This window comes from Adelges cooleyi, unplaced genomic scaffold (assembly GCF_023614345.1).
Source record: "Adelges cooleyi isolate 19-005CV unplaced genomic scaffold, UGA_ACOO_1.1 ACOO_flye_CR_arks_rails_tigmint_CR_PRNA_21, whole genome shotgun sequence".
Classification (NCBI taxonomy): domain Eukaryota; kingdom Metazoa; phylum Arthropoda; class Insecta; order Hemiptera; family Adelgidae; genus Adelges; species Adelges cooleyi.
Genome location: NW_026095871.1, coordinates 2,886,940 through 2,897,830, shown reverse-complemented (window position 1 = coordinate 2,897,830; position 10,891 = coordinate 2,886,940). Strand labels below are relative to the sequence as shown.

The window sequence follows — 10,891 nt, the reverse complement described above, 5'->3', positions numbered from 1 at the left end:
AATTTCAAGTGCATACAATTTTCTCACTCTTTTAAAGTAAACCCACGGTTTAGTTACACGTTGGTTTGCCACTGCTACTCCCGAGGAGAGACAAATTAACGCGTGATTGCCAGGATCCGATTTTGTAAGGATTACAAGTGAAACGAGCAGCGAGCGGCAGATTTTACCGACTGAGTAAATTTTCGTTAGAGGTGATCTTCAATACATGATTCTTTGTATTACCATTGTCTCAGACGAAAATTAAAGCCTTTCGCCGCAGCCTTATAAAGTTTGGGCAATTCTTGGTCAGCACTAGGACATAACGTCGTCATTTTCAACTCAAAAGCATAAGGTTAGTTCGACTAGACAATATTTAATGATAATAATTTTAATTACAATTACTTGATTATTAATTCTATTACGTGGATTTTTTGTTTTAAAACGTTTGTGTTCGTTCATGTTCTTTGTATTTTATGAAGTCCATGGACAGAAAACAGCGCGCTCTAGTAGTGAACGTGTGCACTTTTTTGGGCCGCGTGTATACACTGATAACTTATTGAAAACGCTATGATTTGAAAACAAATCATTTTTTTACTAATTGTTATTCATACTTAAACAGGGCCTAACTATAAAAATAAATATATCAAATATTCAAATTCATAAGTATGTCAAACAATGAACAATATTGAATAATATGATGCTGTACGCATAAATTACGCATACATTTATGAAACCTTTGCTTAAAAAAAAAATAAGAAATACACTTAAATTAAGGAAAAAAATTCAACATTCAGAAAAATAATCAGTTCAATTTTTTTTAGAGGATTCTTTAAGTATATCCCTACCAAACATCAGACTCTTCATCGGTAAAATATCATATATCTTTAGTACAGAAGAAGGGGTAAAATTCGATTTAAGAGCGTAGTCATCCGACATTAAGTCTCAAAGCCAAACCGAGAGTAATGTACGTAAAACTCTAGCGTCAAATTAGTTTTATTTATGAAAAATAAAAAACCATCAGCAGATTCCCAGTACGCAACCAGTGTTTTTAACATTTTACATTTCACTAATTGCAATCATAAAATTACTTTTAATAAAATCACCCACACTTGGCTAACCTGGCTATCGTTAATATAATATCATTATTGTTGTTTTACTATTTTATAAATAGCTGGTTTATTTTTGGTGTTTAAGGATGTCTGATGTAAACATGAGAGTCGAACATCACAAAGAAATAATAAACGGGGTTAGTCGCGTTTCGACGATATGCATTGAAAAGTATGCGTGGTGCACTGCTGTAGTAACTAATAATGGCGTGAATAAATATATATACTGCTGTCCAGGCTGTATATCGCCATTTGACACAACCGATGAAGTTAAACAGCACATGGCAAAATATTTCGTTGATGGCCGCTGGTAAGTAAATCATTGCCCCAAGACAAGTTAGTTAATTGAAGTCAACTATTTGTAGCTGGTGAAAAAAATGACAGACTTTGTTTTTTCGGCTTTGAGATTTGAGAATTGTCATAGTGCAAAGTGTTTACAGTACAATTTGTTTTACTATTTAACATTTCACCTTTATTTCGACGTGGCCAAATCACCTTAATCTGTTTTCTTATATTTTTCCTAAAATAGGCGCAGTTCCAATCTCCACTAATATCAACTCATTCGTTATTTTGCTTAACATCTTCACTCCATACTAGCTATCTTTATTCTACTCACCACATCATCTTCAATTGAAGACTTGGGGGGCAACAACCAGGCATGTCCGTTTTTTAATTGTTCATGACGATCAAAATAAAATGTTTTATCTCATTTACTTCTATTGACAGAGAAATTGCGTTCTGTATTATGCATGTAATTAAACACATTTAAAAAAATAATTTGCCCCATGAATGTCCATGAAAAATGTGATCAAAATACCAGACATTTTTATACTTTAAGTAATTTTTAAATTAATACATAAATCATAAAATTACCATTAGGAGTATCTACATAATATATATGGTTTTTCAGAATTTTTATATTTATAGCTTCTAGTGGGACATAATATCCTATTACTACATAGTATTAACTAGGTAAAAATAACAAAATGTAGAATTAATATCCGCTATTATAATTAGCAAAAAAAAACACGAGGAGCATATACACGATAAATACAAAATAGACGTCTTTTTTTTATCTACATGAAATTATCATTTTTTAATTTTTTTTAGTGCTGTTGGACTTAAACATGAACCTATGGATGGGGTAGTCGAGGAGGAATTCTACGATCAAAGTGACAGTGAAGAAGATGAAGACGATAAATCTGATATATCACTTTTTGATTTCTCCGATGATGATGTCGCCGTCGATAATTATGACCAACCTCCCCAAATTATAGACCCTCCTCCCCAAATTATAGACCATCCTCCTCAAATTATGGACCAACCTGATGATATCAGAAGAAACCCGCGTCGTTACGGTTGAAAAATCATGCTATAAGTGGTTAAACCTTATAGTGCTTGTCAAACCTCTGATTTACATATAATAAATTAACAGATTTAAAATAATATTAAAAATACAATTAACTAATGATCGTTCTCACCGGTTGGCTATCGTCATTCAAGAGTATAGCTTAGCAGTAGTATAACATTTTGGCACTGTTAAACTATAAACTACATTATATTAATTTTCAAGCTAAACCGTTGAGAGCGGCCATGTCTTATTAAAAGTTTGAAACGTTTGTCAAAATCACCCTAAACTTTAAACCAAAATTAAAATATGAAAATTAATAAAATTGGTACGTTGTCCGTTTTCGAATTTTACTCGAGATGGCATTATTGTCTTAAAAGATATTACTCTGTTATAGACTTGCTGTTACTCAAGCAAACAGGTTGTGCATTTCCTTAATACTAATATGATCGCTTCATTAAAAAAAAAAAAAAAACTACGACATTATATGTAAAATTCAATTTTTTCTTAACGTTATTCTTCTATTAAAGAGGTGTTTCAGTTTGTCTTTTGCATTTTGGAAGTTTGTTTCCGAAGTATGAATTTATGAAAATATGAGTATTACTTTTTTCGATTGCTTCTAACTTGCTAAAAAATTGAGTAACAATAACAAACAATTGCGTACAAAATAAAACAAGATTATAAAAAGAATTTCGTTAATATCAACTTATATTTACTATTTCGTTATTTCAATACATCGATGAAAAATGATAAAACACAGACGGCACTTTTGGTCACTAAAATTTATTAGTAACAATACATTTTCCTTTGAATTGACATTTTAAAACTTAAAATTTATTAAGTATAAAACCGTTTATGGTTTCATTTACATTATTTCTATTGCACACAAACCTGGGCATTATTAAATCATCAGCATGTAAATAATTTTTAAGAATGGGAATGAGTTTAAAATTAAAAATAAAATCATAAATAGATTTTTATTTCAATAGAGATTCAAATTTATTTTTGTTTGTAAGAATCAAAAAACAAATACAAAATGTTTAAAATAAAAACATAAATAACAAAATTAAAACGAATATTAATTTATTTATGTGAACAAATGTAATTTTGTAAACTGTATTAATATCAGTATATTGAACATGAGAATATATCAATTAGAACATGTAGTTGTTAAAAAACAAATAATTTAACAACAGATTAGTCGAGTCATTCACATAATTGATATAATATCAAACAAAATTATATTTAAAAAAGTATTATTTGATAAATTATTTTAAATAATTTATCATAAAAGAACAACAAAATGTATTTTAAAATAATTTAGATTTGCAATTTATTATTTATTTAAATACAAATTGCCCAGGTTTGAATTAATACACAACACATTAGGTTTGCACGTGTGCGGATTGCCTAGTTTAAGGCCGTTTATTTATTTAGATTTTAAAAAACATAATAATCAATAATAATATTATATCCAATTTTTTTTATAGATTCTTGATATTGTGTATCTTTTTTTTTTTTACAACACTCGTTGTTTAAATGTGTGTAATTTTACTAGTTTAAAGGCTATACTAATTATAGTAATAATAATTTATTGATCTTGTAGTTTTAATCGAAAGCGTGAAATAAAATATAAATAAAAAATGTTTTGTCTTACCTGTTATTGCATCATTGCCGTTGCATACAATAGTCTTGTTGTTCAAATGCCCTAGTAACGACGGGAGTCCTAAAGGACACCTGCAGGAGACTTAGATAGGACAATGGAAAAAAACGGGGACACTATTTGGACTCACCCAGTTTAAAAAAAATGCGCACGGAAGGACAACTTTTTTTAAAACATATGTTTATTCATACAACTTTAACTTTGTATAATGTAATTTTATATCGCCTTGCTGTTTCGTACAGTATATTACCAAACAACTATATTATTATTACCATTAATCAATAGAAAAATAGAAAAAATCCTATTTTGATTATATATTTAAGATGGCGCGATCCGTTGCACATATAATGTAGACAAAAACAACAAAGAAACAATGTTTAAGTTTGCTTTGATTTTTAAGTAAAGCGTAAATTGTGTAAATATTAAAATAATTAACTAATGAGGTACGCCGTTTGTTACCTATGTGGTAATTGTTAGCAATACATTGTTGTTGGAATAAACGAGGAAAAGTCTTCACGCTAAATAAATTATTTTTATTTAATTATAAATTATGGTTTTTTAGCGATAAAAACACATTTAAAATGTTTGTTAGTATTATTTTTCATATTTTTCATAATAACGCAATGGAGATATATCATAATTATTATTGTTATTACTTTTTAATGATATGTAATGTTAATAACACTATTATTTTATTGTCAATTTTATAAACGACTTATAATTGCTAAATTGTAAGAATAATATGTAGGTATAATAAACGCTTTTTAAACAATAATACTAATAACAAAAATATAAAACCTGGACTAACCGGGATATTATTTTAAAATAAGTATTTAAATAAACTCTCTTAAAAAATTAAAATTATGTTTATCTATAAACAACTTTATTTGAAAAAAATATAAGCGGACTGCCCGCTTTGCGAGTTGCCTTTACGACACAGGTTACCCTTGTCAATACAGCGTACATAGTAAACATATAATTAATTTTAAGCTAAAATCATATAGAATAAAATAAAATATAAAATGTTTTGCCAAAATTGAGTAAAAATTGAAAATCGAATAAAAATTGAGTTAAATTGTATTTAAATGCAACATAATTTGCTATAGTAAATAAAAATTAAACTACAAAAAACTAACAGCCGAACAATAAAATAACAACAATAATTTTACAAGCCGCTAAAATTAAACACAATAAAATGTAAATTACATCGAGTTGTAAGTATTTGTTTGAATATTAGTGTTTCAATTTTAAATCAGTATTTGTATGTAATTAACTGTAGATTGTTTATTTTTGTAACCACCATCAATGCCATCCGTATTTTTTTTAAAGCTCTACCACAAATTATTATGAAATTTAAGATTATGAGCTCTCATTTGTAATCATAATTTAAACACATGACAACAAAGAAAATATTTTAACGATTAAGAACTAACGGCCTGATTTACAAAAAATTACCTATAAAATTAAAAAGTTTTTTCTAAACGACAGGTAAAACATAACATCAATTTTATATGTACATTAATTTGTAATATTATCATTTTTTTTTTAAATATTTATATCCTACTTACTTCAAAAGTACGTCGATAACAATAGTAACTATTTTTCATAAAATTACTTATTGTATAATGCATAAGATTGTTAATTATTAATGTAAAATAATGTCAGTCCAATGGCCACAGCTGTCGCGGACTTTATTTAATAAAAAAAAAAAAAAAAAAAATAGTAACTATTACAATCATATAATTTAATTTGAAAGAAAATACAGTTATACTTGAGTGCAATATTTTGCCGGTATAAATATATTACTTCAACCTGTGTATTTGTGTCTATCATTGACCCATTAATTTTAATATCTAAATATATAATCACATCAGGTGAATGGTGTCCAAAATATTATAATATTGCCGGTAATTTCATTAATGTCCATAATAGATGTGGATATTGGCAAACAATGGCTGCCTAGATAAAAGCGGGTCTATACAAATCTCTCTATACAATAAGGCCATCAACTATGCATTATACAGTTTTCATTTTAATCGCAATATTCTTAATGAACGGTCCCTAAGTAGTATAATGTAGAAACCGAGTGAGCAATAGTGAAATTTGAAAATCCTCTCTACGCTGTATTCGTAAGCGATATTACTTTTTATCGTACGATGTTTTCGTGACAAAAGACAATATTATAAGACAACTAGGACGACACATTCAGCACTACAGACGGAAACAAAAAAAATCATCCACGCCGTGGACATTGCCTGTAAAAATTATTTTTATTTATACAGTTAATATTATAATATAAAACAAACTTTGTTTTATTATTTCATAATTCAAAAATCAAAAGATAAATATTATACACAGATCTGCTCGAGTTCCATCTTGATTTTCTAAAATAATAGTCTTATCATATTTTCCACAAAGTTACTCTGTTTTTATTTTTATTTATAATAGACTTATCACTAAAATATAGAAAGTATCGCGTGTAGTAAAATATTTTTTGATAATATTATTAAAAAAATAAAACAATATCATTTATTTTATATTGTTCTTCTCTTTTTTTTGTCCATATTTTCTCTATTACAATTCATATAAAAGGTACCTAACGTTTACCTTATATTATTTTATTTTCGGTTTGAAGCTGAGAAGGAATTATCATTATTTTTAAATTTCCATATTTTGATGCCTGCCTAATCTATTTTTTCAGTAATTTTGATTTCTACCCAGAATAATAACAATATTGTTGCATTGTCCGACAAGAATGTCTTCGTTCAAAGCGTTCGGTTTTCGAATTCGCTCAGTTTTTACTTTCACTTCGTTCTTCCGGTTTAACACTTAACGCACACTGAACCTCAATAACTATATTATATTATACACTAATTGTAATGATCCCGGTTATCTAATCAATATCATGCAACACCGAAGTCAACGATTAATATAATCGATCGGTGTAGGCACCTATCAACGACTACAGCTGAACTAGGCTCGCTGAACCCGTGACAAAAGTCATATATACACGAGACCGGTAGTTGGTGTCTTACATAATTATTAATGTCCTTTAGTGTGGCTTACAAAACGTTTTTTAATTACTATATTATTTTACTATTGCGTACTTTTAAATCTAAAATCGTTTTTGCTAAGAGTTCATCTGATTTACTTATTGCTTATTATCTACTGAGTTACACGTTTGCACATAACAATTAAAATTTCAGTATTGTGTTAATCACAATCAATAAAATATATACGACTATAATATGTGTAATTTTATATACGTATTATTTCCGTATATTTTTATCTATAAATTAATACATTTCTGAAGTTGTGTTTAAATATTTTTTTTAACAAAGTATTTAAATGCGTGTTCCGAGACGGCGATTGTAATATAATTATTCTTTTAGAAATGACAAAGTGTAATATTGTGATGTGTTGCATTACCCAAGAATAATTATTATGAATGTTATCAGACACCTCTTTGTTTTTCTTTCGACCGAACCGTGTATTCATTGGACACGAGGAATTATGTATATTGTGTTGAATTCACACAAATGGCCGGTTTCACACGCGGTCATTGTTAAATACGACCATCATCATAATAATAATAATATTATTGAACGAAATTTGATTTCGGTAGGTACTTACTTTTTTTGTCCATGCCACGCTCGGAGCGTTTACCCGATCGCGCGGTAAAAATTGTTGTTTTTCTTTCAAATTACACTTAAATAATAAAAGTAAACAGTTTGGCTGGCCGTGGGTTTGTCACGGACTGCGAACGGAGACGCTCCGCATTCGTGCCGATAAAGATGATTGTTTGTGTCCAAACAATTGCTGTTTGGATCAAATATTATTAAACAAGCTGCAACACGAGGGTCTTATAAAAGCGATAACGGCCTGGGACACGAACAGTCTAAACTTAACTCGTATCTTAAGCAGAACACCGCCGGCGAACTGCCCACCGAAAAAAATCTCGCTTTTTTTTTCAATCGGTCAGCACGTGAAATCGTTCAGGAGGGTCAACAAAAATGAGTCGTTTAATCGTTTTGTCTTTCGCCCTGTTTTGCGTGTCGACCGTGTACACAAAAGCTCCAAACCAGAAAATCCAATTCACCAGCTCCTCCGGATCGTACGTGTCGACCTACGACCATTTGGACCTGACACATTTGCTGAAGAACGACAAGCTGGTGTCGGCATACATCAGGTGTTTCCTAGACGAAGGGGTTTGCACGTCGGAAGGCAAACAAGTGAAAGGTACAGTTAAAAAAAAAAAACAATTTACACATGTATAATAGTTTCCGGTATTTGATTTGAACACACACAATTATTTACATATTATATGCACCGAATAAATGAAAATTGGTGTTTTTTTTTTTTTACTAACTGATTGTCGTTGATTTTTTGCAGCCGTCTTGTTGCCGGAAATTATATCTACCGTGTGCTCCAAATGTTCAGAAAAACAAAAGACCATGGCCAGGCAAGTGTTGAACCACATCTACGTAAAGAGACGACCAGATTTCGAGAGGATCATGCAGAAATATGACAAACAGGGTAAATACAACGAAATCGTAGCGTTCATGAATGAAGGCGAACGCACCAAATCTGCCTGAACAACTTTATAACGTTTTTTCGAGACTGATTACCGTTGTTTTTAACATGACCAATATGTATACCTAGTAGTTATTGATGATATTAATTAGGATTAATTTATTAAGATAAGAATTTTTATTTATTTTCATTTTTGTAATACTTGTATCGCGTTATGATTAAAATATCGAATACACACCAGGTTGAAAATACTACCTATGTAAATGCCTATAATATAAATATATATATATATTTTGCATTTGAACAAAATTGTAATTATATTCCATGAAAAAAAAAGACAAAAATTAACGAAGGTAGTATGTATAAAAAAAAATGTATTGCTTTTATTATTCCTAGGCCTGATCTTGTATAATATGTTGGATATGGCTAATGGTTTTCACACTTTTTTTCACTTGTTAATGCATTTTAATACTACGATTGCGCGCTAATTTTTTTCTAATGTACTAATAGACAAGTTAAAAATAGCGGCAAATAAGTGTTGAATAACACATACGTACATTTCAGGTTAAAAACAATTTTTTTTTTGTAAATTATGCATTATAAGTTAAGTCATTTCAATTTTATATATTTATTTAGCACGCCAAAAATTTTTTCATTTTAATTAAGTTTATATTTATTGCTTCAAATAAGTTGCTGAGGTAGGTTAATTGTATAGAAATATTTGGCAAACGTCGATACGAATTTGTTTTAAATAAAAACACGATCGATTGTTTTTTGTTTACAATTAATCACAAGCCGTACTAATTATTGTTGATCTATTTATGACTTTGTCTATGGAAAACAATTGTTTATACTTACACCATGACAACTATATTATACTCTGTCTAAACCTAAAATGTTGTTATTATATTATTATATTGCAAACCAAAATATCTCAAGAGTTCAATAATGAAAAAAACATTGTGGTAGGTATGTCTAAAACCCGGGACAGGACGGGATGGAATGGACATGTTTCCATAATGCAGTATTGCCACTGGGACAAATAAAATATGTTTTTACACATCACATTTTTATCCCCCAAACCCCTAGAAAAGTTATTTTTAAAGGGCCCCCGAGTTTAACGGATCGAATCCAACTAGTGAATTCAATAATAAATTCATTGTTGTTTCAATATAAAACACAAATTTATTTATTTATGTTTTGAAAATATTTTAAGTATTCATTTGGGGTGCATAAGTGACTCCTTAATAAGTTGTTAAATGTTAATAGTTAAAATAATTTCAGATTTGTGACTAAATCTGAATTTAAGATTTGTAATGTAACAATAAATTAATTAGTAATACAATATGCATGTAAAATTTTTTTAACAATTACTGTATTGTGTTGCAGATGAAATAAATGATTTAAATTTTGTAAATAATTAAAATAATATTATAAATGCTGTAATTTGTATTTTTCTTCAAACGTCTTGATAATCTAATTGTATAGTGAAATTTATATATAATTATGTGCAGCTAAAATACCGAAATAAATAATTTCATAACTAAATATTTTGTTTATTACGATTACTTTGTTACTTTGTACAATGTTTATTACTTGTATTTTATTTATGTCTAACAAATTTGTCTACAAAACTTTTTGTCAAGTTGACACCATTTATATGATTTTTAATCATTTATTTTTGACACGTTATAATTTGAAATATGGTAACTTCAATATAGTCTGATATAAGTAAGACCACAAAAATCCTCCTTTATCTTGTTCTGTAAAAGATTTCCAAATATAATTATTTTTTTTAAATGGTAACGCGTTTTTTAAACGAGCGCGTTCAAAGTTATCAATATATATTAATATAGTATGATGTGAGACTTAATTATACTGCCTCTTTTCTCTGTATAACCTTCATGAGACACTATAAACTAAATCGTATGTAAATTGTGCAATGTGTGATTAGACTGCAATTCCATGTTCTAATTAATCATAATAATTATTATTTATATAATTATTCAAATATGGATATAAAATGGTTTAGTATTATTAGAACGATATTATCCAAGTACAGTCAGACTATGGAAAAAAAATGTAATATATAAAAACATATTTTTATTTGTCCCAGTGGCAACACTGCATTATGGAAAAATGTCAATTCCATCCCGTTCTGGGTTTTAAATATACCTACCCAAAAAAATGTCACACATTTAACACATTCTAATTATTATTCACATTCTTCGGACGGCGATTTCTTTTCATATTGATGTTCAA

General features: G+C 28.6%; 2 protein-coding genes across 2 annotated transcripts; both read left to right on the top strand.

The window, feature by feature from the left end:
* LOC126834818 (uncharacterized) lies at nt 1–2,558 on the top strand. The gene is made up of 3 exons (XM_050566999.1): nt 1–331; nt 1,174–1,395; nt 2,196–2,558. The coding sequence occupies exons 2-3, from the start codon at nt 1,175–1,177 to the stop codon at nt 2,446–2,448; spliced, it is 474 nt and encodes a 157-aa protein (XP_050422956.1). The 5' UTR covers nt 1–331; nt 1,174; the 3' UTR covers nt 2,449–2,558.
* Nucleotides 2,559–7,970: 5,412 nt separating this feature from the next.
* On the top strand, nt 7,971–9,847 carry LOC126834241 (allergen Tha p 1-like). The gene is made up of 2 exons (XM_050566022.1): nt 7,971–8,335; nt 8,489–9,847. The coding sequence occupies exons 1-2, from the start codon at nt 8,110–8,112 to the stop codon at nt 8,689–8,691; spliced, it is 429 nt and encodes a 142-aa protein (XP_050421979.1). The 5' UTR covers nt 7,971–8,109; the 3' UTR covers nt 8,692–9,847.
* Nucleotides 9,848–10,891: the final 1,044 nt, after the last annotated feature.

Excerpts from the sequence above, each read along its gene's own strand:
- LOC126834818 (XM_050566999.1), top strand. The coding sequence starts at position 1,175 with ATGTCTGATGTAAACATGAGAGTCGAACATCACAAAGAAATAATAAAC. Across the intron at positions 1,396-2,195 it reads TATTTCGTTGATGGCCGCTG|TGCTGTTGGACTTAAACATG; the intron begins GTAAGTAAATCA and ends AATTTTTTTTAG.
- LOC126834241 (XM_050566022.1), top strand. The coding sequence starts at position 8,110 with ATGAGTCGTTTAATCGTTTTGTCTTTCGCCCTGTTTTGCGTGTCGACC. Across the intron at positions 8,336-8,488 it reads GGAAGGCAAACAAGTGAAAG|CCGTCTTGTTGCCGGAAATT; the intron begins GTACAGTTAAAA and ends GATTTTTTGCAG.